The following is a 26597-nucleotide window of genomic DNA, read 5'->3' as shown; positions in this document are numbered from 1 at the left end:
TGTGACAACAACCTAGAAGGATCCTGCACTCAGACTGCACAGCGATTGTCCCGAAATCTCTCTTTTCTTCAAAGAAACTAAAAACTAGGAATTACAGGTGATGCATTATGGATGCAGTTCACGCAAAAACTGTGACATGGGTTGGCAGTAGGGAGAGCCACAGACAAAGATGAGTCTTTGGCCTTTTATAAAAACTCAGCACGTTTTTTTTGCACGTGTGTGTGTGTGTGTGTGTGTGTGTGTGTGTACAGATGTACACACATAGATGTTTTAAGTTAAAATATTTAAGGTCTGCATTCTCTCTCTCCCCCTGCCCCATGTTTCTATAATCTCCTGCTTTAATTTTTTCTTTAAATAACAGACCAACCACTATTCCTGACTAAATTAGAAAAGAGGGCTTCCAACATACTGAAAATGAGATTTCGCTGTCTATCACGTTGCTACCGCCCACACGATGCATTCGTGTTACCTTCATTATATCATTGATAAACACACATCTATAATATGTGCAAAATACCCACATATCGCCTTTGGCAAGGCTCTTCACTGAATTACAAAACTCTTTACACAAAAGGATCTATTCATCTTTCTGCCATTGGAAAGCAGCCAATCAGGGAGTGGATGGAGGTGAAACTCACTGATGTCACCCAATCGTTTGGGAGCAAGAAGTAAATAAAAGAAATAGACTAGGTGCAAAATTATAGCCAGAGCAAATCTTAGTCTTAAAGGAATAATGCTGTAAATCAACTCGGGATTCGGTGTAGGCATGAGGGGCAACGCCTCTTCTGCTCCTATGAGACACTGCGAAAAGTTATAGAAAGCACTGGAAACTATTTGACTTTGCACATTCAGACATCGACAGAGCTATGAGAGAGTCAACGGGCCAATTCAGCCAGATTTCTAATGGAAAGAGAAATTTAACAATGGGGCTAAGAGAACACTATAGCTTAACGAGCGAGTGTAAGCCCATCTTGTTGCTGTCTTTAAATGCATTTAAGGTTTTCAATGTATTCGGTATTCGTTTAAATGTTCGTGGTGATTTGCACAGATTAACAAATGCTGAGTTAAACATTCACTCTGCTGCCTGTGACCACCATTCTCTCAGCTCTGCCTGACCCTGAGTCATTACCTTTAGTTGCATGAAAAACCAGCATTAGAAAGGCGCTCAGCGGTCATCTGCTCTGACCGCGTACAATGGATTCTCCAACATCTCTGAAGACGTCACAGGACAGCGAACGCACTACTTTTGGAGAAAGGCCAACCCACTTTTGGATGATTCCTGGGTTAGAGTTCTTCTTTATCTTGGATTGAAAATGTCCATCAACTCGTTATGAATAGTCGCATGGCTTCATAGTCAAACAATCATTTTAGTTTTTTTACTATTTGAACATTCTCGCGTTTTTTTTTTTTTTTTTTTTGATCTTCACAAAAACCCTGTGAAACGGACATCATGGCGCTTATTATCTACATCCAACGGGTGAAGGAAAAGAAGCCTGGAGTTCTAACCCGGGTGACCAAAGCCCAGTAGGAAAAGCCTGGGTTAACATCCTGCCCTCTTAACACCAGTGAAGAGGGCTTTTCCTGGATTGTATTTTCCTGTCAGAAATAAGATGTAAAATTCTCTCCTCTTTGTCAGCCCCAAGCATAGGTGGTGGCCTCCACGACTGCTTCCTTCAGCACAAAGTTTGAGGTGCTTGGCCATCTTTGCCGAGCCCCTATTCAACGTCTCTTTTGAAGTCAGCCCCTCAAAAAACTCCAGACACGGTCTAGAAGAATACGGAGAGCAGAAAGCACGTGCCGCCCATGAGAAAGAACGGCTCTTGCCCCCCTTGTGCCCGTAACTGTTTTTAAGCAAACTACTTACTTTTGGCGGTAGCCACATCTCACCATTGTGTCACAGTAAACTTTTTTTATAAAATAAAGTCTTAGTGACCATTTATAAAGTAAAATCTTTAAAAAAAAAAAAAAACCCAACAACAACAAAAAAACTTTGTTCTTACACAAAATATTGTCAGATTTTTCACTCCAGTGCTTTCTGGGATGCCAATGAATAAGACGGAAGGAAGAAAGGATGGGAGGGAGGGAAGGAGGGAGGAAAAAGGGAAGGAAGGAAGGTTGATCTTCCTAGTCCAGTGGTTCTCCAGCTGTAGCCTGCGTCAGAAACATCTGGAAGGCTTATTAAAACACAGAGTGCCGAGCCTCATGCCCAGAGTTTGTGACTTAATAAGGATGAGAATGGGGCCCAAGAATTCGCATTTCTAAGTTGTCCCTCAGTGGTGCACCGGCTGCTGGTCGGTCCAGGGGCCACCCTGAGAACCACTGTTCTTGTCTACATTTATGTAGTTCATTTTTTGAACCTAATTTCGAATTATACCTATATCTGTGTAAACTCTGAACTTCTCATTTGACCTCCGTTTTTAGCCTTTCGGGATCTCTCTGACTCTGAAGTCTGCCATCCTTCCCTGCCACCCAGCACCAGCCACTGCGCGTCCCGTGTCTTCATCAGGTTGATGATAACAACGCGAAATGACGCAGGCCAAAGCCGTGACCCGTCGCCGGACCCTTAGGCATGCCTTTCCTCCTGGGCCCTGTTTCTTTGGTCAACGCTCTGCGTTATGTCGTCTACAGTGGGAAAAAGTAGAACTTCTAGTGTAAGTGAGGTCAGGCCAGGAGTCCGCCCACCTTCGCCAACTGACGACCTATTCCATTTCCTCTATGTCTTAGGTTTCTCGGAGAACCCGTAAGGTGTGCCAAGTCCGCTGGGAAATCATTAGTGTAGCGAAAAGGTTCACAGGCTTTGGAGTCAGGCAAACATACAGTCTCACTTACTGGATCTGTGATTTCCTTATTTATAAAAGGATTGATTAAACCCACCTTAAATGTTGTTAAGAGCAGTAAATGACAGTGAAGGCTGGTATTCAATAAATGCGAGTTATTATTATAATCATGCTCCTTACCTGGTCAAAATCTTCCAGAGGCTTCTACTGTCTGCTGAATAAACTCCGGATTCCTTAGATTAGTCTTTAAGACACAACTTGCCAAAAATCTATCATCTTAGACTCACCTCTCATTTCTGGAAGCCTAATCTAATCACTATCCCTAAAACATATACTACATGTCCCAAACTCTGTGTTTAGACTAGTATCCTTATTGGAATGTCTTCTCCCCAACTCTGATTTTTACCTAAAAGCAAAACAAACCAACAAACAAAAAACAAACAAAAAACCCTTTCTGCTATTACTTCTTCGATCAAGTTTTTCAATAAAATTATTACACGTCGTCAGTTTTCTTGTCCTAGCTCCCCAAGCAATTATTGGTTATGCCGAGTGGTTAGCCCTCGTACAACGTGGCTTCAAGAGTCACCGTGTGTGTGTGTGTGTGTGTGTAAATGTCAATTTCTTTTAATGGGATATCAAGCTCTTAAAAGATAAACAAGTGTATTTAAATCGCCACGAACCTTATATTCTAGTTTGCTGACACCAGCAGTTTAAAGAATACTATACGTTACCCTCTCTAGTTAACGGGCTTCATTACAGAACGAAAACAGGAGGGAAGAAACAAGCAAGAGGATTTCCAGGTCCTAGAAAGCAGAGCTGTACAGAGAATCGGCTCGGATAAAATCTCTTTCCTTGATGAAATCGCTTTTCTCCCACCGAGGCACACACGCAGCTCTGTGTGCCCGTTTAACCGCGGTCTCCTTGAACAATGCAGAGCCGCCCTGGGGACGCCCGGTCCTCCTTCAGAAGGGCCGACACACCCACGACTCGTCTCACTTCCCCTGTCGCCGTGTCCTGTGGCTCCTTTGCGAGGGGTCCCCTCTGCGAGGTCCTGAGCCGGGATGCCTCGAAAGAGCCCTCAGGAGAGCCTGTGCGGCAGGCACCCGTGGGACACACATCAAGAGAAAGATGCGCACAGAAATACCGTTCCTCTGAAGCTCAGACATCTTCGTGACTATGTCTCTCTGTGAACTCTTTATCCTACATGGCTCCGAATGACAGCATCCATGTGCAGGGAGGACAAAGTATGGCATACACAGATCTTTAGTGAGCTTTACAGAACTGTCCCCACATGTGTCTTTGAGACACACACACACGCACACACGCACGCACACACGCAAGCCTCTCCTCTGCGACGGAAACACCTTATAATTCTCTACTGTTTCCTTCATGTTTTTCTTTCTCTATAGATGGGCCTTTGTGCCGGCTGCACATGTGTGCAAACAAGTAAATTCATCGCTCCAGGTCGAGGGATGGACGAGTCCTGTGTGAGCGGAAGTCTCGTGGATGCTGCCCCTCCACTGCACGCGCAAGACCCTCACACGCGAACCACACAACCGAGGAAAAGATCCACCTGGACCAAAGTGGCAGCAGCCAGGCAAGCAAAGAGAGACGGCTGGTCCGAAAGTCCGTGCCAGAATCTGAAGGGAAACTAAGTCAGTCCTTGAGGCTGAACCTCACCGACTGATAGGAATTCTGATTATTCTAGTTGTTTCCTGCCACAGGAGGGGACCAGTCTCCCCGACAAGCCTTCAAGCTCTTTGCGGCCATATCTTCTGATTTTCTTGTTTGATCTTTTTAATTCCACTCTGACTTCGCACTGACACACTCACGCTCGGGGAACACGCTTCTCACACTCTTGTCCTGGCCTCCAATAACACGTGACCTCTACTACGATGTAAGTCCATGCTTATAGTCAGCTGAGCACTTAATTTAGGGGGTGTGACTATAAAGAAATGACTCAAAAAAAAATAGTAATGTGTCTGGTTTGTCTACAAACAGAGAGAGTTTATGGGTTACCCAAGAATATCAGTTACACTAACTTATTATGTAATTTTATTTTTTTTAACTTCATGGTTATTATGCACTTAACCACTATTAGCTCTGATTAAATAACAGAGTGTGAGTATATATACTTATATATACATTTACATTTATAAACAGATGGATATCTTTAAAAAAAATGCAGTAGAATGTCTAAATCCAAATAAACGAAGGATCTTTCTCGAGTCCACTCATGATATCCCAAACTTATTTCAACAATGCTCCTCGTACTTGAATCTTATCTTGAAATGTTTCTTAAATTCATTCATTGAGCATCCACGATGCACCTGCCACTGTTGGGGAGATTATCTCTAGAGGCGGAGATGAGATTTTCAGCGAGGGAAAGATGGAGGAGAAAGGCAAGTATAGCAAATGATGAAGAGTGAGGACTGTGACGGAGGAACCTACAGCAAACAATGGGGACAGGGAGTGTTTGTTGGGAATGGGACCCTGAGTTATTCGACAGAGTGGCCTAGAAGGTCGCGCTGAGCAGGTGACATTCGAGGAAAGACCTAAAGGAATGAAGGAGTGAGAGATTTCTGTGTAGGAGAAAAGGCACCGGGCAGCAGGGAAGAGAAGCCGCAGGCCTTCGTGGGGCGTGACCACAGGGTGTCTGAGCGGCAGAGACCAGTGTGGGGGGCCTCCTGAGTGAGGGACGTCACGGCTGGGGGGCGGATGAGAGACAGGACAGGGACAGCCTCATAAGGCACAGGAAGAACTTTGTCTCCTACCCAGAGCGCGGTGAGATGCCTTTGCAGGTCTCTGAACAGGGACTTTTGATCTGACCAACATCTCAGCAGAGGTCACACTACCTGCAAACAGCGCAGCCAGCTAGGAGGCCACTGCAAAGTCCCAGCAAGGGACAAGGACCTCTCGGACAAGAGTGGCAGCGGCTGAGATGTAAGAAGTGGTTGGATTTCGGATCTGTCTTTTCGAAACTGTCATCACACAGGAAAATCGACTTAATTACTTTTCATTTTCCTCTTCCCTAGAACTTTTGCAGTTTCCAAAAAAGTCAACACTACCTTTCAAAAATCCAGATGTGTCCCCACTGAAGAAATTCTCCACCGTGGCATCTCTAGGCTCAGAACACAGTTCTAGAACAGAAGCTCCAAAAAATATTGCGAGCGTAGAAGTATGAGTTGCAAGTGCACGTTTGCGAACGCTTCCGTGCGTACAGTGGGGCGGGATTCCTGTTCGTGCAAACCTCTGCTCGCGAAGTTAACAGACGCCAGGTCACACCGCACCGCACGCAAATGATAACGATCCGATTTCGGTATGAGGCAAGCGTGTCACTCGGTCAGACTGAAAAGCCTGTGATATTAATAGCCCCGTGCGAACAGACCGTTGATTGTACCTCGAGGCTTTTTTTTGAAAGTGGGTTACTGTACTGTGTGTGTCTCCACCGTGGCGCCTGTGTTTGGGTTAGCATTAGGGACATTGTAGGCTGTAAAATTCTGTACAGCAGGAGCACAGTATAACTTTATTTTTTCAGTAGCGTTTTTTGCAAGTCTAATTGAACAGACAGTCAGTTTTTTTGGCTGACACTTTTTATTCTACACGCCCTTGGGCAATATGAGAAATGAAAGCTGAACTCTGTGTGTGTGTGTGTGTGTGTGTGTTTGGGGTTAAGAAGAGGAGGTGACTTTCATTAACCCCATTAGTGCTGTGCTCCCCAAAATGTCAGGACCCTCAACCTTCATTTGGCAGCAACAAAGTCCCATATAAAGCAGGACCACACCATTTATGTGGAATTTTTACTGTAAAGCCTTAGGGCTGTGTGTAGCTTAAAAGCGTTTTGCAGAGATGATATGTGAAATGTCCATTAAAGTGGCCATTGATTCATTCCCCCCGCCAAAATCTTTTTTTCCATAAATATCGATGCACCCTTTCATCCTCAAATCTGAAAAATCCTTTAAAATTTACCATGCAGCTTTGAAGCAGAAAATAAATGGATACGAACAGCTTAGGATTTAGCCACTGTTTTGTATATCCTCGTGAGCAGTCTCTAGAAATGAGATGTCATCATATTTGACAAACTGGTTACTTGTCTAAATGCAAATTCAGATAGGCGTTAAAATCTGAGTATTAAAGAAAGAGGTAAGAAAAAGCGAGAAGACGGATTTTGTTTCACTCTCCTTTGTCAGGGTTTTTCTAGAGGATTCCCTGGGTGGTGGGGAGAGTTCTCTCGTTAGGCAAAGGTGACTTCGACTGACGCTGGATGCTGTTCTCTCTACGAGGACATTCAGTGCCACTGGGCCTCCTGAGTCAGAGAAGCTAAGGTTCCTTTGAAATCCACTGAGCTTGTATCCTACCTCGGTACATTCAGCTTCTACTAATAAACAGGAGCCCATCGGCAGACTGTACGTTACCAAGGCACCTGGCACGAACATCTGTGGCCTCACACCAGCCCCGTGCAAGAACCTGACATTTTCCACCTGATGCTTTACGATGTACGAACCCAGTACATCCCATTGCCTCCCAGTGAGCTATTTTTGCATAATTTTATGTGGTCCAAAGCTCATAAGTTAATCTTAAAAATAACCTGGCGACTGACGTTGGCGGGTCATTCGGTAGAGGGCTCTTCCTTTTGGAGTACTTGAGGACTTAGAAGTCGAACCCGAAGAGATGACAAGGAAGAAAGCGGACTTACTACCGTTGAGCTCCCTCTCTCCCTCTGGCGGTTGTAAACCTTGCTTTTCAGTTCAGCCTCGCAAGAAATACCAAGTGAACCAGGAATTCCTAAGAACATTTAGAGTCACGATGTCGATGCTACTGAACACTTCACCGTGCTGCCTCATTCAGGGTGAACAGACGGCACAGTCGCGGTCCTCAGATCCCAGGATGTCAGCGCTCACACTGAAACACGATTCAGCGAGAAACAAAAGACAATACCGCGCCTACGAATGAACTAAACCTGCTCCTATCGGACATGCCTGCGATAAATATTTCTGGGCTCAAAGGAATCCGTTGATTCAGGCAGATGGCTCGGGCCCTCGGAATTATGTGCCCACCCACCCAAGGAGTGCTACCGAGATGGCAGGCTGTCCCCAAATTCCCACAGCTCTCTCGAAGGAATGAGTTCTGAGGCTTTTCTCCGGATTCTCCAGCTTTTGCTCAAAGAGGACCCTGGGTATATTTTGACTGGTGGGAAGACCATACAGCTGGGACACCATTTGCAAGTCTGTTCCGCCACCAGACAGTGAGCCACTGGAAGACGGTGGCTGAGTCTGATTTGTCCCCGGACGGGGCACAGGTTATGGCACTGACGCTAGGAGACAGTCACTCAGAGTTTGCCGAGCGATCCACACAGCAGGTGAGTACAGCAGCCTGAGGACGGCTTCCACCTGTCAGCCCTTCCATCATGAGATGGGGCCTACTGCCTTTCCCTTGGGATCGGGGCCTGTAGCTCATCGGATCCGTGGAATGAGGTGGAAGCGACACCTGGCCGGTCCTGGGCCTGAGTCTCTAAGAGGAATGGTAGCTTCTGCCTTAGACATCTGGTCACCTGCGCCTCTTATAATAAGCCAGGCTGCATTCTGGGAAGACCCCGGGAGACACTCTGAGATGAGCTGGGGCCGGGGAGGGGCTCAGCTGAGCCCGGCCCTGCAATCACGCCATCCCAGCTCCAAGCCCATGAGCGAAATCGTCATAGATCTCTGGACCAGAGATGCCACCCGAAAGCCGCCAAGTAACCCCAGTCAAAGCCACATGGAAAAAGACAGTCTAGCCAAGCCCTGCCCGAGTTTCTGAGATGTGGGTAGGATCATGAGATGTAATAAAACGATTGCTATTTGAGACCATGAAATTTTGGGGTACTTTGTTATTCGGTGAACAGATTATGACAAAGGTACAAATCCTCTTATCCTCAGTGTGGCAAAGTCTGAAATGAAAATTCACCGTGAGAGGATACACGCTGGGGAGAGGAAGCCAGAAATATCGAAACGCTCCGAGGCCTTCTGAGGTCGGCACGTCTAAATGTGAGTAGTCTTTGGTGGTCCCATGGGTCAAGGGGTCGTGGGTGTCCTCAAACACATTATTAATTTCTCGGGGCCTCATTTCTTCCCTTGTAAAACGGGGGACTTGCCTGACTCCAAGCGGATGTGTGTTCTTGCTCATGTCACTGATACTCAGTATGAAGAAGATTCTCCCTGGCTGTTCCCTCTCTCTCATAACTGAGCATGCTTTTAATCCTCAATTCAGGAGCGGCTTAATCGAAGAAAGCTATATTCAAATTTCCACACGGGCCGGGAGCTACAGTAAATCCTGCAGATTGGAAGGTATTCTTAGAGCGGTGAAGTTTCATTCGAATATGTTTCAATAAAGGCTGCCTTTGATAAAGCTTGAAAAAAGCAGGTGTCATTCCTATTTGAAAAAGTTCTTTTCGCATCTTTTTCTCTCCCTCCTTTTCCCTTCACCTCCCAGAGGTCTTCATCCCTCCCATATTCCCTCCGACACCGGCATATGTTTGAAGTCATGCCATGATCACAGCAGTGCAGGCTATTTAGGGCCTGTGAGCGTAACAGCAGTCAGAGATGGCAGAAGGACGGGAAGGTTTTACATGACTGCCGTTCTTCAAAGTTCTGGCAGACCATTCTGCGGAGAGGGGAAAGTGGTGAGAACCCCGAGTCCCCTCGTGAAGCTAATGTGACCTCCACGGCAGCTCGGGCGTACTAATTCTCCCAGGCGAGGAGGAGCAGCAGACACGCAGCTCTGGACAAGGCAGACTCTGAGCTCACTCACGAATGCTGTGTCAGCACCTTCTGGCCTGGTGTTCCGACTCTAGAAGGTGCACTTCTATATTTTAGAGGACGAAATGACCCCAAAAGCTTGGGAGATGCCTTAAATCGGTGATTCTCAATGGACAATGGAGAACGATCATATCCAAATCACGAGGCGGGCTTCCTCAGACCACATCCGCCCAGAGGCGACTACTTTCCTCTCCAGGGAGAAGCAGAATCTCCAGGGAAGGGACCATGAGCAGTCTTTGGAAATGCGCCCTGGCAGCTTTCATACTTGAGGGAGTATATGAGCCTCCATGTGAACTTGCACGTGTATGTGTGTGCGCTCTCTCCCCGACCCCAAACACACACACATTCACTCCTTGCTTAAAATCTATTTCCTGAGGAATCCTAATGAATCATCCATACAACCACCTAAACGCCCTGAGAACCTATTCATAGTCAAGCCACCTTTCTTCCTCTGCGGAGTAGGAGGCCAACTGTCTGCTAAGCAATACAGTCATCAGAGGCCGTCTAGAACGTTCAGAGACTTATTCTTCTGAATAGTTGAGTGCTCCAAATAGCTAAAGATCTGCCCATTTAAGCATCAAGGTTTTTGTTTTTGTTCTTGTTTTTCCAAAATAATATTTCAGCAGTTAGGGGTATCAAACTGTCTAAAATTTTATTGCAAGCATTCAGTTTCCTGAAAATAATTTCGCTTCATCCTCATAATTCGAGGCTTTTATCACGTGTATTGATTTCTGTCCTGGGGCTAGAAGAGGTAGTTTATTTACTGAAGGTACAAAGACTTCCAAAACGCGGCTGAAAACAAGTGGAAAGTCAGAGAAAAACAAACCCCAAACAAGACTCTAAATAAAGAGGCCACATGCAGATGTCAGAGGCCAGGTAGGATGCCCCAGAGATAAAAAGTGAGTTAACGATCAACAGGGACATTCAGGAGAATTGTCCACAACAGCCCAGCATCGCTGAGCTGCATCGGCAAAACTCTCTGTTGTCTGAAGGTTGTCTGCTCACGTCAGGGTCTTCCTCCAGCCCCCTCCCCAGGGAATTCGGTGCTTCTAGTTTCCTGTGGTCCTAGAGAGGACCAGCCTTAGTGATGGGCGGATAGAGGGCCGAGGGCTGCCTTTCTGGTAAGCCGGCTGTGTTTGTGCTCTGCGCCTACATGAGGGTATTCAGGGATCGACCTGACTTATTTCCTGTACCTTGGGTGAGTCTCAGGAGGTTAGGTGACCCCATAGCTGAGCTCCAGACAGATAAGAAGTTGTCACTCTTCCTCATTTTTTCCCCTAAAACCACCTCCTTCTTGATGCCTGTGTTCAGCGACCGTGAGCAAACTCACACTCACCTACTCCGTACAGTAAGCTGCTATCTTGAGCAAACTCACACTCACCTACTCCGTACAGTAAGCTGCTATCTTGAGGACTGCAACCTGGGCGGGTCTTGTGGCTTGTACCTGTGGGCAGCCAGGGCTGCAGTGACCTCTGAGGAGGTACGCGGCCGCTAAGAACTCAGTAAGGTCCTCGACTTGCCATCCTCAGGGGACACAGCCCCTCCCGGAGATAAGGCCTCTGGGAAGAAGGCAAGCCATTTATAATCCTGCCATCAAAGGCCAGTCCTCAGAGCAGAGGGTCAGGGGCCAAAGAATAACAGTGATGTAGCAGCTTATGTCACAGGTGACCAAACCTAAGAGACCCTGCCTTCGATTCACTGGGGCCACGTAAATTGAAGGTAAGGCCAGAGAGGACAGTGTGTGACGCTGTCGTCCACACAGAGAGGCAGGTCAGAGTGATTTAATTGAAAAAAAAAGAAAAAAAAGAAAAAAAGGACACGTAATCGTGATTTTTGTTTTCATTTTTTTAAATCACCTGGAAACGTAGCTGGCTACCTTTGATCTCGTATTTTTTTTCCCCAGAGAACCCAATCTTTGCTTTCTCTCCAAGTATCACTCCACCCTCTGGCCGGCCTAGTTTCTCTCATTTTTCGTCTGTTCTGGCTGATATTGAGGCAAAGAGAAAGGGAAAGATTTGCTACGAACAGCACCGTGTCTGGTGAGAAGTGGGCAGCTGGGACTCCAAGCTGTGTGACCTTGGCCAAGTGACTTAATTTCTCTGTGACTCAGTGTCTTTCTCTGTAAAATGGGAAACGGAAACAGGAGTAGAAAGAAGACTTTAACTGGGTCGAGGGTGTCAAAAAGTCCAAACTCCCAGTTATTAGATACGTAAGTCCTGGGGGTGTCACGTGGCCCATGGTAACTATAGTTCACAATCCTATGTCGTATATTTGAAAGCTGCTCAGAGAGAAGATCTTAAAAGTTCTCACCAAGGCAAAAAAAAAAAAAAAAAAATGTGTAACAATGTGAGGTGACAGATGCTAACCTAACGCAGTAAGCATTTCGCAATATGTACCTTTATCAAATCATTATGTTGTACGCCTTAAACTAATAGAACGTTATATGTCAATTATGTCTCTGGAAAAAATAAGATCTCACGATGCAAACATCACAGGGGGCTGTGAGGACCCGACTCCTGGGGGGTCCCTGGCAGACGGTCTAGCACACAGGAAGCCGACTCTACCTGACACTCCACCTGGTGGCAGGCGGCAGTGGCGGGCCTGCCGGCTACTGTGACGCTCCAGGTGCTCTCAGAACACGCGTTAAGATTTGAAGGCCGCCACAGGGACTCATTTTAATAAGTGAGAATTATTTTTCATGAGCACGCCCGTAAAGCGGTCTTTGAAAACCGTTTTAAAATCTTTAAACTTATTCTCTGAGATCTCATCTACGACATCCGTGTGTACGATAATTCCCCGTTTTCATCATACATACAAAGGAAATTCTTATCCAAATTATCAAAATGTCCAAAGGTTTTGGACAGCGGGAGGTTCACACACACAACGTCGGCTCCTCTCTAAGGTCAGCCACCTTCTAGTCACACTGTCACGCACGCCTACTGCTTGACACTGGCACACTCGGGGCCAGTCCTGCTTACCCGGCCTCTCCACGCTCTTTCTGGAGGGCAGCCTCCCCCCAGCATCTCCTCGCCCTCAGGCACGGAGCATCGTCTGTCTGGTGCTCTCGACTGGCCCCTTCGAGACCCTGTCTTTGCACAAACTGCTCCTTCCACAAAGAATGCCCATCCTTCGTCCTGTCCTGACAGACACTTCTCCAGGCCCCACCCAAATATCAACGCCCTGGTGAAATCTTTTCACCTCTGCCCTCTGTGCTTGCACAGGTTGGTCATGTGACACTGTGACGCATCTAAGTTGCCCGTTTACGCATCTGCTCCCTCACCAGTCTCCGGGCTTCCAGAGTCACCCGGCGACCTTGTTAAAAATGTGGGTCTGGGGTGAGGCCTGAGAGTCTGCGTTTCTCGCAGCTCCTAGGTGATGCTGATGCTGTTGCCTTTAGACTCCACTGCAATAATGAGCTTTTAAGAACATCTCCGCAACCTCAGTCACTTGGCACATCCACATCATCATCAGCAGCATCATCAGCAGCATCATCACCTTTTGACACAACGACGCAGTAACAGTACTTAGGGAAATGAGAGAGATGACAGGGCTGCCTCAAGTAATGAAAATGGGGTGGACAAAGGGTGTGCGCGCATGAGTGGGGACATGGGGTGGGCTGCAGGGAGCAGACAGAATCAGGGAGGAAAAGGAGACAGGAAGGGGTCCATGAAGAAAAAACAGGGAGTGAAGAGGAAGGAAAACGAATAAAAAGGAGGGAGGGAGAAGACGCTGGGAAGGCAGATCAAAGAGCAGACACGGATGACGCCATCGGATGAGGAAAGGAAGGTCAGCTGACTTCTCTCCTGACGGTGGATCTGGACCTAGATTATCTGCCTTTCCAGCTCAGGGGCTGGGCTTCCGGACTGAAGGCCACCAACGGCTTCACGCCACTGAAAACGTGCGCTCAGAGCACCAACCCTTCATCCTAAAGGTTCTTCCTCTCCGAGTGAGGGAGGAATGAGGTCTCGCTGTAGGAGGAATAACGAACGAGGGCCATCTCGCCGTCGCGCATAGATAGAATGGTTGACATCAGCTCAGAAAATCTGAGAGGTGGAAAGACTTTTACCCCAAGACTTCAGGCCGACGGTCCGTTCAAAGGACCCACGCGACAGTTACCTGGTACAGCTCGATGCGTTGTTCGGCCACCCTGGCTTTGGGGTTCTGTAAACGAAAGACTCTAAACTCCGCTTTCACCAAATTAGAAGCATTTTTCTCCATCGCTGAGACGTCGAATCGGACAATCCTGAAGTAGGGTCTGTAGAAAGTGGGCGGGATGGTATCTGTAAAAAGTGAGGGCAGTCAGTGAAGATGACAGAAATCCATCGTTCTCCCAAGAAAAAGACTGCTCAGCATGAGACAGTCTTGAGAGACCATCAGGAAGATACCTACCAACTGATTTTGTTTTCAGTGGCCAATTTAATACCATCAACAATTTAACCAGAGGAAAATAAATAAATGAGCATGTGCATTTGGTTACAGGAGTAGTAGATTAATAGACGTTAACCAACCAACCACTTCCAACTCTGTTTGCGGGCATGCACTTAACCCTATCTGTTGAAAGTTGACACAGAAGTGGAAAATCCTAGACGGTTATGAACTGGAACACGCTCGTGACAGCTGATGCCTGGAGAGAGCTGTCGGAATCGCATACACTTTAATCACACGTGCCAAGAAAACAGCTCGTCACGGCAAGCAGTTCGCCCATGTATTTTTTTTCCTTGAAGGTTTGGAACCTAAATGTTCTACCCTCTCCAGGTTCACATACTGCATCTATTTTTGGCTTTGACAGTTTGGTTTTCACACGCATGTGACCAAATACACCCTCTGGTTAAGTGAGGGCGAGGAATCGTGAATTAAAAAAAAAAAGAAAAGAAAAAAGCTATACCAATAGACTGGCTAACCCAGGTCCGGTCTTAAAATCTTTTACTCAGGATAATGTCCATTGGTAGGAGGCAATCCTGCCGAATGAAGAGGAAGAATCGGCCCCAATCCCTGCAATTCCGAGCCACGTAAAATATCTGGAGAGCGAGCACAACGATGAGCAATGTCAAGCTCAGGAATTGCTTGAGAGCTCTGCTGTTCTTTGGTAGTAATCTGTCACTGCCTTTGCAGGGTCCCTGAGGATGAGGCAAAGCCGGTCCTAATTCCACCCCCAGACACCCTGTACCACCACCCCCATTTACTGAGCACCTACACTGGGCAAGCCGCTTGGTTCAGATGTGTCCACGGTCCCCTCCTGAAAACTTTCCTTCATTATTCCAGAATGCATCCATGTCATGATAGAGCTTCATGACAACGAAACCGCTCACGGTTGTTTACGGCCACTGACAAAAATTTTTATTACCTCTGCATGATGTTTGTTTGTTTCCCCCCGTGGAATTTTAAGAATCTCGAGGGGAGAGACTGTGTTTGCCAAGTTTTTCTTTTTCCCCACATACCTAAGACAGGGCTCTGCACACACGGAGCTCGCCAAATAGCCGCTGTTTGCATAGTTTTCATCAACGGGAGCCTTGAAAGACTCAGGTGTCTGGCTATTGACAAGACTAACTTCTTTTTAAATAAATGAGCCATCTTGCCGATCTTAAAATAGAAATAAATACCTTTCATGATTTCTTGAGAAGTCCATGCCCTGATGATTACACTAAAAATGCAAAGAACACACCGAGATTTCCTCACCCGAAGAGCTCTGCGCTTTTTTACTGAGAGCCAGAGGGCCGGGTCCCCTCCCCTTGCCCGGGTCCTGGTGACTTCCAAGCCACGCTGTGCTTGACGGCGGCTTCCTAAACGATGGTGTGAACTGAGGCTTTGTAGCTCATGAGCCAGAAATATTAGAAACAGACAGACAAACGAACAACCCCCAAAATCTAAAGCGGCCAGGTTTCGGAGAAAAGAAAGTATTTATGCCGACACAGAGATGGCCCAGTAGCACTATAGAGTAGGTGGACAGTGTTCAAGTTGGCCAATGCGCACAGGCAGGAGGATTCGGGAGCCCCCCAGCATGGCCACTTGACGAAGTAGCTGCTAAGAAAATAATCTTTCGCCTGCACGCGCCCAGCCCGGGTGATGGGTGGGCTGGATCATGCCTGACCAGCTCAGCTGAAAACAGGCCAGACGCCCAGGCAGAAAAACCCGGGCAAGGCTGGGGCCATGCTCTCTGGTCTTGCAAACCGTCTAGAACCTTCCACAGGCCTAGCGACTGCATTCATCCTTCCACGGCCTCCCCATTAGACAGCAGAAGATGCAAACGTGCTCTGAAGAGCATTGTGGAAGAACAAAGCTCATTCGGTGTGTTTCCTGTCATTAAGAAGCGAAAACGTCTAATTTGCTTTTCCCTTTCAGAGGCCCGCTCTGCTTCCCGAACGCCATCTTTCACACCCACCCGCCCCAACCTTATCCTTCCATCGAGTGTGTAAATAAGTGCTCTTGAGATTTATTTTTATTCTCTTTTGTGTTTATTAAACTTGGAGCCATTTTTTTTCCCCCTTTCTGGTTTTCTGCCCATACACACACTTTCTTTCTACGGCTGATGCAGACCACGAGGTCAATTTTGTTTCTTCTTCTAAGCAAATCATCCAATGATCCTGTCGTAGGCTTTCGAGCTTTGAAGGGGCGTTTGCAAATATTTACAGGAGCAGCTTGCGGGTGAAGTGCCTTCTGCTTCTCCACTCGTTAGCAAGCAGCCCTCCCCCCAACGGCCGTCACAACCATTTGGCTGTTATCTATGTCAGCTGCCTGATGAACACAAATCTGCAGTTTGGGTTCTTGTTTTATGAGCAGAAGCAGTTAATGCAGCAGGTGCAACAAGGCTGCGCAGCCCCCAGCAGCCACACTGCTTTGTCCCTGCAGCCCCAGTGAAGTGAGCAGGCCAGGAGGAAGCGGCTGCCTGCCACACACCCCTGCTCCGGCTCGCTCCGTAAGGACCGCTGGCTGAAGACCTGACCGCCGCTTCCAAGGGTTGGGCCCAGCTGTTCCCTGCCATCAATCTGCTATGGGTCACCAGTCCCCCTACCCAGCTGAGGAACTTGAGCGATTTGCCAAATGTGCCTGCATTGGAGGGGAAAAAACATCAGAGCAAATTGCTCCAGCCTAGTCTGTGACCCTGCCCTCGCCTCGTAAAAGCTTTTGGACGCCTGGTGTGGGGAGAACCAAAAGCAGGCCCTCTACACCCAGCCGGACGCGGCGGGCTCGCTCCCAGGCTCCGGGCTCCGGGCGCCGGAGAGGCAGGATTGGTATGGAATGGCTTGTGCGGCCCGATCCACCCACTGCACCTTGGAAGGACGGAGCATTTTCCACTGCCTGCTCCAAGAACTCATTTAGAGAGGACGGGAGTTCTCCCTCAAGGCCTCTGGCATTCCCATCCCAGTTCCTAGTTCATCGCCAGGTGGTCAGGTACTTGTGCTTGACCTTGGCCGACTTACCCGCACTCACATCCTGGCTGGCTCTCTTCCTCTCAATTTCTGACCCACTTTTTTTGGTTCAATCGAATTGATTTTCCTTCCACCCTTTGGACCGATTCAGACCACCAGGCTGACTCTGCTCCTCTCCCCATGTTCTGCCTTGTGCCTTCCTCTCAGGGAAAATCTTACACATAGAAGATTCCAGAATGTCATCAAATAATGGTGTTCCTCTCACCTCCACCCTGGCCACAAGTCCCTGCTGAATCAAACTTAGGGGAATGAACAGAGGCAGGGAAATGAGGAAATTTAACTAGTTATTTACTCACAAAGTCTCGGCATACAAAAAGCCTGATTATAGCACTTAATCATGAGTTACTTTATAAGCATTACATGTTGACTTATATGTTCCAAATAACTTGTTAGCTCACTGTATATTATTTCCAACCTCTGTAAGCACCTTGAACAGTTGATACACAACTCTATATATTCTAATTCCTGTCCCCTGCAGAGAGAGATTATAGTCACCAATACATTCTCAGACTCCCCGCCCCCATCCTGTAATGCTTCACCTGCTTTACTAAGCCCTCCCCAGCAGAAAGGGTGACAAGAGAATTCTACTATCCCCCAAACAATTCCTGTATCAAGAGATTCCACCTCCTACTAGGATGCTCATATTAGCAAAATTTTTTAAAAAAGTCAGCGACAAACAAACACTGAAGAAAAGTCTTACATCAGCAGTATGTGAGGAACTCTGACAGAGAACGTGGGTGTGGGGCCTGAAAGAAATCCCCCGAGGATGCCCAGAGGGGCAAGGTTTCAACCACCCACCGGTTGTTTATTCCCTACTAGGTTGGTGACACCACAGAACTGGCAGAAAAGAAAGTGTGACAGACGCTGGAACCTCGGGTCCAGGATCTCTCGTTGTCTTTTGCTAAAGCAGTGGTTCTCGAAGCGTGATCCCAAACTCCCAGCGTCTGCCTCACCTGGGAACCTGTGACAAATGCAAACCGTCCAGGGGAATCTGATGCGCCATCGAAGTGTGAGAACCACTGGGCTAAAGATGCGGTTGATGCCTAGCTGGTCAGACCAGTGCCACTTCACATAACAAGCCCATAGGTAGAGGCCAGGGAACGAGAAGAAAGAGAATTTAGCATCGACGGCAACTTTCTTGGAGGCAGCACTGACCAGAAGCCCCAAGGGAAACTGGGCGCTGGTCTCAGTGTTCCCAGCGAACCTCCAGGTTAAGGCAGAAGGTCAGTAGTTCACACTGAAAGGCAGAAAGTGCGGGTATAAAAGGAATTATTAGAGGCCTGGAGGTCTCGTTTGCCTTCCCGCCCAGCCCTCGCCACGTACCTTAAACTTTAAATACAAGCTCATCTCCCTCCTATGGGAAAAGTTGCAAGAGGCTTACCCAGTAGCCCAGGCTCCTGTTACTAGACAGGACATATGCATCTTATGTCACTGGAGCTCTCAAAGCGCGGGCGTGAGGCAGGGCCCAAGGGTCTCCGTTTCATCTAACTCCTTGGTCGAATCTTACACACCCTAAAGTTTGAGAACCACTAAAATAAAAGACAGAAGAGAAGAAATCCACAAAGACAGACAGAAAAATACAGGGGCACCTGGTATACAATTTTATTTTTCGAAAGCATTGATCACCTTCCAACATACCACAAAAGTGGTTATTTAATTAGTCTCTCATCTATTATTGTCTGTCTCCTGCTGCTAGAACATAAACTCCTGAGAGGGATTTGTCTGTTTTGGTAAACGAAGTAGCCAAAATCTCTAGGCAAATACAAAGAACATAGTCGTAGCTCAATAAATATTCTTAAATGATTAGAAAAAAAGAAAAAAGAACACGTAAAATTTCGATCAGGCATTTTACATAGGAAAAAAAGAGTAACACGAAGGAAGGAAATTGCAGCCCTAAATCTCTTATGATAGAAAAATAAAATTCCCCATGATTTGCACGAATGGTCTACCTGGACTGCATATGTCAAACCCGAAGAACTTTTTTTGTATGAAATGTATATATGTTTTTTAAACTTATTTTTCAATTACAGTTGATATTCAATATTACATTAGTTGCAGGGGTATGTCGTAGTGATTAGACATTTATATACCTTACAAAATGATCACCCCGATGGGTCTAGTGCCCACCTGGCACTATGCATAGTTATCGCCATATTATTGACTTTCTGCCCTATGCTGCACTTTACATCCCCGTGACTATTTTTATGGCTAGCAATCTGGACTTCTTAATCCCTTTCACCTTTCTCAAACTGAAGAACTTTCAAAATATCGACGCTGGGACCCAGTCCTGAGAGTTGGTTTCATTGGACTGGAGGAGACTTTTCTACACTCCTCAAATGAGTCCCATGCACAGGCATGACAGAGAACCCCTCATTTGGAGCAAACGGTATTACTTAGCTTGAAGAAGAGGTGACTCAGAGACATCAGATCCCTTCAGAGATTTCAAATACTTCATATGGAAATTTCTTTTTTCCCATAGAGCCAGGGAGTGACATTTTGCCTCAACATATAAAGAGCTTTAAAAAAAAAAAAAAAAAAAAAGGAATGCCTTGTTCTTCAGTGCTGGGAGCCCTCACCTCACTGGAAGAATTCATGTCATTGCGAGACACATCTTGTCCCGAGAGATGCAGTGGGGTGTCCTGAGTCTCGGGGGAGGTTGGGCTAGATCGTCACCAGCTCAGTTACAGCTCTGCGTTTACATCATTCTCATTTTGATGCTCCCCGTGGATGAGCCTTCGAAAACCATTTTCTCCGCTGACTCCTATGCTACATGATTGTCACTCACCGCCTACGTCAGCCTCACCTGGGGGAGCTTATTAATGTGCTCATTACCTGGCTCCATTCACCTACTGGGTGAACCCAATGTGATTCTGTTTCCTCCTCAGGTCCAATAACGTTTGCCTCAGATTGTGGTCTAACCACAGTGAACTTGGCCAGGCTTCCCTTCCCATTGTTACTCAATGTCATGAACTAGCTAGGGATGAATGAAATATTTCCATCCCACGATCCACGCCCTGAAAAGGAGAGCCTGGTCCCACTGCAGCCTCAGACTTCCACTTCGTGCTCCCCTCGCCTGCCATGAAAGCTTTACATACTGGGTTTGTGCTAATGAGCTGTTCTTAACCCTCATTTCACAGATAAAGGAATTAAGAGCAAGGCCAGTACAGTAACTCTTGGTGGGGGCGAGGCTGGCCTCTCAGTCAGAACTGCGGCTTTTCACTCTGACCTCCTGCTCCTTCCCGCACTGAGGACCCCCCTGGGTCGAAGGTGGACTCCACGCCAGGCAGAAATACCGACACCACATTGTGGCAACGTTGGGAAAACGGGCCCACGACTGTGGCTCCTTCTCAACCAGAGGTCACCCGGACTCGCAATAAAGCTCGAGAGACCTTAATGCAAGGCCCAGCGTACGCCTTCGAGGCATGGCCCTGGGGAGGCGTGCTGCGGGCCTACTCAGTGTGGAAGCGCCCCGGTCAGAGGCACTTCGCTGATACCATACCGATTACTGCGCCCCACACAGGTGCACCTAGGGCCCCTGGGCCCCCTGTGGCCTCCGCTGGCTCGTACTCCCAAGCTCCTCGAATGAACAGGACACGCTCCTCCCTCCGCTTTCCAGAAGTGTTGGCACTTTTCCTCCAGTTCTGCAGTCACTGGCATGGACTTCTGACGTGCTTAATGAGTGCAGTGGCCCCTCGTTCCCGACATCCCCGCCTTAGACGGAAGTCGTTTGGGGTTCATTAGAGGTCCCCCAGAAGGCTGCGAGACAAGCGACCCATCGAAGGCTGGAGGGCGAGAAACCAGCTTCTATTTGTGTGCGCGCACCCGGCCAGCTCGCGACCAAGACGATTGTGTTCTGGGGTCTCCTGAAGTTTGTCTTGGCACACGCCGAAGACGGATCCGACTTCACGACCGCTTCCCAAACACTGCTGACGTTCACGTCACAGCGACTTCCCACAAGACGCCTGAGGAATAGACAGGCATCGGCGGTGGCGTCTGGGGCTCTCTTCGCCACCCCTCCCCTCAACTGTCACACAGCCCGAGCACCTGCCACGGAGGGCGCGCGTCTCTGCGGATGGACGGCGTCAGGCTCGTCGAGCTGCTGGCAGCTGGGCGTCTCGCGGTGTCAGCATCAGCTTGGGGTGCCTTGGCCTTCGTCTGACTGCTCCCCGAGACCGTGTGGACCGCCGGCGTGGGCGTCTGGGCCCGTCCCGCACGGGGGCAAAGCGTGACCACGGCGGGAACAGCCCGGGGCAGTTGGTGCCCTCGAGCTGTGACAGGCAGCGTTTCTCGATCCTCCTGCAGTGTTCCCATCATCCTCGTAAAGGCACCTTTCGTTCCGAGGCTTCTCCACGCTCCGGATGTAGGCGATTTGTGTCGGAGGTGCTGGGTTTCAGCAGTAAAATCTTCGGTGGCGGAAGGGGGCGGGTCAACCGCTGCTCCTGGGGGCCCAGTGTCTCAGAGGAGGCTGGAGACGTTGAACATGGGGAGGGCGCCTGTCCCCTCTTCTGGGCCTTGCGGTGTGACATAAATGTGACACTCCTATTTATTTATTTATTTATATTTTTTAGGCGAGGCGACCCTTGGTTGACCTCACAGATTGCAAGGACCTCGTCAGCTTACAATCCCTTATTTTTTTTATTTTCTATGCCTACAGCACCTGGTCTTCCTAGGGGGTCTCCCATCCAAGTACTAACCAGGCCCGACCCTGCTTAGCTTCCGAGAGCAGAGATCGGGCACGTTCGGGGTGGCGTGGCCGTAGACGTGACACCCCTTCTAAACGCCTCGCAGTGGCAGGCGGTCCTCACGTTTAGGACAGGCGAGTGAAGCCACCCTTCTCTGCCACCGTCTGGATCTTTAAGCACGTTCAGCTCTCCTGGTTTGGGGGTTTGGGGGTTTTTCTTCTTTCTTGTTCTCTTTATCCTCTCTCCTTCTTCTGTTCTACATGCTTCCTCTCCTCTTTTTCTTCTCTTCGATCTGTTTGTTTGTTTGTTTGTTTGTTTGTTTTCTCTACAGCATCCAGGGGGCAAGACAGTCATACTTTTGGTCTACTAATGGCGTTTCAAGAGGCCGGTGACCCCACGTCGTCGTTATCCACGTGCCGATCCCCGAATGCAGCGGTGGCTCCCCCGAGGGCGAGGAAGGCAGGCATGCTGGGTCGATTCCAGTAATGAATTCAACTTGGAAATTTAGAATATCATCTTTAATCTCCATGGATTAGAAACATCCCCAAAATGGGTTTATTTTTCATCTCTTTTTACAGATTGAAAAAGTGGGGAGTAAAATCTTTCCAAAATGATGCAGGACATTGGCAAAATGAGGATGGAGATACCCATCTGGGACATTCTCGCTCATCCCAGCAAAGAGAGCAAACGCTTTCCCAGAGCAAACTTTTGACATTCCCCTTTCCAGAAACTACCGTGTTTTCCCTGAGGCTCTGGAGGGATGGTGTGGCTGTTTCACAGGCTTAATGAGGGTTAGCGACTCTTTACCAGCCTGAAAATCTTTCTCTAATCTTCCTAAAACTACAGCGTGGATGCATACAATGGCCGATGCGTGTCTTGCACTGGAGCTTTGCTCAGTGTTTTCTGTACATTTCTTGCCCCTGGTCTAACTTCTTTGTCAGGCAACTGCCTAATTACTTGGAGGAAGGAGGCTGATTTGTCGCCCTGCCCTAAAGCTAAGCTAACAAACTCCGGGCACACCCTTCTAGAATCCCAAGCTATTTACCAACTGAACCAAGTGGCATGGGGCTATTAGAGCAAACGCATTACATGCACGATCTGGGAGTGACTATGAAAAGGAATAGATGGTCTGGATGAACCAGTTCAAGAGAAAAAAAAAATCGAACAGAGCCAACATTCAGTCTCTCTGAAACTTCACTGCACTTTGAAACCAGAGCCCTTAAAGGGCTTGCCTGGCACCTGCCTGGCGCTCTCAATGGGACTGATACTTAATTCCTCCTCTTCCTGCAGGTTATGTCCACAAGACAAGACAAGACAGCCTTTCCCAGGATACTTCAGGGACGGAGAACTCAGAACTCAGGGAGATGGTCCAGTACGGTGACTGACAGCTCCCGCTGCCTAGGACTTCCTCCCCGTCTTGGGCTCAGATCTGCTAACCTAAGAGTCTACTCTGTGGATCTAGTTCTGACTGATGAGATGATTCACTGCTCTTCACTCGACCCTGTTTAGAGATCCTGAGGCCAGTTCTTATTTCTCCCAGCTCCATCTTTTTTCTTTTCTAAACCAACAACCCTATTTCCTTTCATTATTTTCCATGGAAGCTTTTTACCTTTGTGGATGTTGTCTTTGCTCCAGTCTTAAATCTGAACTCTTAAATGCGAACATAATTATAATTCTCAAGATGAGTAGCACGATCGTGGAACTTACACTTTTATTAATGCATCCCAACACTTCTCTTTTTTTAACCTTTGCACTCACATCCTGTTTTCTGTGTGTTTTGAATGCATGATAAATTACAAATCTTGGTCTTTTTTCCATGTGGTCTTTTCTATTTGTAAAACTATTTTACAGATGTCAACACCATGTGTTTTGTATTCTGACGGTTTTTGAAGCAAATTTTATAATACACCCCTATTCGATGCATAGTAATTTGACTTGACTCATTTCAAGCATGCTACGATGGCTTCGAAGTCTAATCTGGTAAACTCGTGCATTCGTTTGTTAAATGCTATTGCAAAGGACGGTCTCAAAATCAGAGCTTTAGCATCTATTTCACTCAATCCTCCAGATCCGCAGGTCATGAACCAAGTTTCTAAGATCAGGTTAGGTGAATCCAGACCCGAATCCATACCAGAACATCCTTCTGAGATGGCTTCTCCACACCAGGCCTCATCACCACACCGCATGTCTCCAGGAGGGACAGGCGCGTCTACGCAAAGAGGGTCCCTGGACCCATGCGGTCACACTACTGCCACAACAAAATGTCACCCGGTGGCATATTTTCTTCAAGGTGAATGTCCTACTGCGAATCGCCAAGAAAAACGGCCAAGGAGACGAGGCTGAGGAATGTTCCAGAGCCCACCTCACCCCAGAATGCCCATCCTCGATTAAATAATCAGCATTCTGAGGGTTAGTTCCAGAGATGCTGCCTAGAAAAGCTGAACTGAAAGGTCCGATTTCTTTTTTTTTTTTTCAATGTTGAGTTAGATGGTAGGGAATCGGAATGGCTCTGACGTCCTCAGACATCCTTGGCATTTCGGCAGATGGCCCTGCAGGACCTGACCGCCACTGTCAGAGTGTCGAAGGAGGGTGCTTTCCTAGAGCTGGTAGATGTACTCGTTCAGGGCGTGTGCTCTTCTCCCTTCCTGTTTGTCCTGGCAACAGAGCTATGGGCAATTAAGATATGGGAACATACAGGAATTATAGGAATCCAGGTGAACTGTGGCGTTACTGGGTTCTGGAATGGAGCTGCCTGTGTCAGGCTTGTTTTAAGAAATCGCGTTCATTTGGGTGTAAGCCACTTTCTGTTCAAGGTCAGGCCACCCTTTGTGAGAGAAAAAAACAACAGTCTTCAAAGAAAGAATCTCCGTTGCAGATAGCTGTCCTCTGGCCAGGAGCAGAAGCACCTTCCTCTAAATGCATGGAAGCCTGAGGGGCAGAGCATCCACAGGGGCCCAAGGTGGAGAAAGAGGTTTCTGTTCAGGCGGCCCGCTCAGGGACTGTGACATACAGTGACCTTCTCCGTAAGTGGCACTTTGGGAATGACGCAGAGATGAGAGAAGCAGGGAGTGTCCAGGTTCCCCGCGTTTCAGCAGGGGACGTGAGGTGTCTTTAGAACAGTCCGCTCTTTCTTCCCTGGTGGGTGGGGAAGGGGAGGCTGGACCAAGGCGGCTGCAACAGTGCTCACAGCAAAGACCCCAGGATGCTTTCTGACCATCGCCCTCAGTGACAAAATCAGGAGTTCACGGCACCTTTAGAATGTCCCCTGGATGTGGGGAGCCAGCTGTGACCTCTCTTCCCTAGACAGGCCACCAGTGCAGCCCCAACGAAGGTTTTTATAAACTCCAGTCGATCTCTTTGCTCGCTTTTTTGGAAACCGACTGACCGTACGTGCCTTTTTTAATTTTTTTCTTTTTGCAGGAAGGAAGCTGGGGGGCTCAAGGAGGCAAAGATGCCTTCTCCATACCCTTAATTATACCCTCGCCTCTTCCCACGCCCTGTCCTCTTCGTGGCCCTGTGGGGGCATGGGGACCTCTAACTATAGCTTCTAAGCTCGCAGGGGACACGGAGGCATGGCTTTATTTTCAGTGGGGCTGCATTCATTTCTATGTGGAATGACACGGGCTGGGGGAGGGAGAGCTTTGGGACACTGAGTGAGACATGAACTTCATGGCATATTCAACATTTAAAAATATCTTAGAGAAGGATCTCAGAATGCCAAAAGCACTTTATGACTCTAATAGAGAGAGAGAGACAGTCAACATGAGTCAGTCCTATTTCCCCAGCTGTCAATCAGACCACCTTTGCCCTCAAGTCTAGTGTGAGCAAAGGGAAGTGAAAAGGTCAAGTGCGAAGGGGTCTTGGACAGTGGCCATGTGGCCACTTAGACGGCGAAGGGATTTAAAGTGCACAGTGTGGGAGGAGCAGAGGACAGGCAGGACGATGTCTCTGCAGCTGTCACTGCAAGGCTATCAGCAACCCTCCGGGCCCCAGCTCCCTCATGTCTAAAAACCTCTTGGGCTTGGACTAGACCCTTCCATCTAAGGCTGGGAGAGTCGCTGCCTGCCCTTGAGGTTATGGGGGTTCAAGGTCAGCAATCTCAAACTCCGTTATGGCTTGGTGTTAAAGCTAGCCCATTCCATTCTTAGCCATCCTTAACTCCCTCTCGACCTCTAGCCAGTGAAAAGTCTTGACAACAATTTCAAATACCTCCAAGAGGCAACTTTGTCTCCTCTCTTACTTTGTACCCTGTGATCCCAACCTGCCTTCTTAGCTTCACGGGCACTCTGCCCAGACGTCTCATCTCCCCTCCCCTCCCGGCCCCGTTACATGCCATATGACTTCCAAATGTGCCAAGGACCGGCCCCCCACTGTGCCCAGGCCCCCGTCAAGGCTTCACCTGGAAACCCTGTACATTTGGGCAAATTTACACATCTGGCCTTAGTGCTTCTTCTTTTCAGGAGAATTTCTAGCTCTTCTAGAATCAATTTCTCCCTTCTTTGTGCCCCTACTCATCATATTGGGTAGTAAATAAAAATCTTGCCACTTTTACCTTCTAGATGTGAACAGCGTGAAAGCGAGGACTCAGACTCGTTTTTGTATCTTTCGAATGTGAGGATACGAACTCTCGCTCTGAGAACTGCAGGAGGAGTGGAATTAGGTAACGGACGTGAACGCAGTGAGCATTCGGCAAATGCAAGCTCGTGACCTAACGGACCGCTGAAAGCAGCGGCTGCACCTACTCTGCGTCTGATGCCCATGTGACTGTCCCGACCAGGAGCAAAGACAATGTCACACAGGTCAAAGCGGCAGCAGTATCGGAAACTCCGTGGTTGGGGGCCAGGCTTTTTTCTGCCTTACAGATGCCAGCGACCGAGCACAGTGCTGGGATCTGCCTCTGCTCCTCGGTTTATGACT

The 26597-nt window shown here is 48.0% G+C and overlaps 1 protein-coding gene and 1 pseudogene across 3 annotated transcripts in view; both read right to left on the bottom strand.

Moving 5' to 3' along the window:
• The window catches only part of TGFB2 (transforming growth factor beta 2), a 70055-nt gene that overhangs the window by 11851 nt on the left and 31607 nt on the right, over window positions 1–26597 (bottom strand). For all 3 annotated transcript variants that reach the window (XM_015592767.2, XM_015592768.2, XM_006916228.3), the window contains one exon: window positions 13688–13851. In XM_015592767.2, the coding sequence (XP_015448253.1) occupies window positions 13688–13851 (164 nt within the window). The remainder of the gene's footprint in view (window positions 1–13687; window positions 13852–26597) is intronic.
• LOC112483291 lies at window positions 21644–21759 on the bottom strand (annotated as a pseudogene).

Source organism: Pteropus alecto, unplaced genomic scaffold, assembly GCF_000325575.1.
Source record: "Pteropus alecto unplaced genomic scaffold, ASM32557v1 scaffold65, whole genome shotgun sequence".
Classification (NCBI taxonomy): domain Eukaryota; kingdom Metazoa; phylum Chordata; class Mammalia; order Chiroptera; family Pteropodidae; genus Pteropus; species Pteropus alecto.
This window is presented reverse-complemented; position numbering and strand designations above follow the sequence as displayed.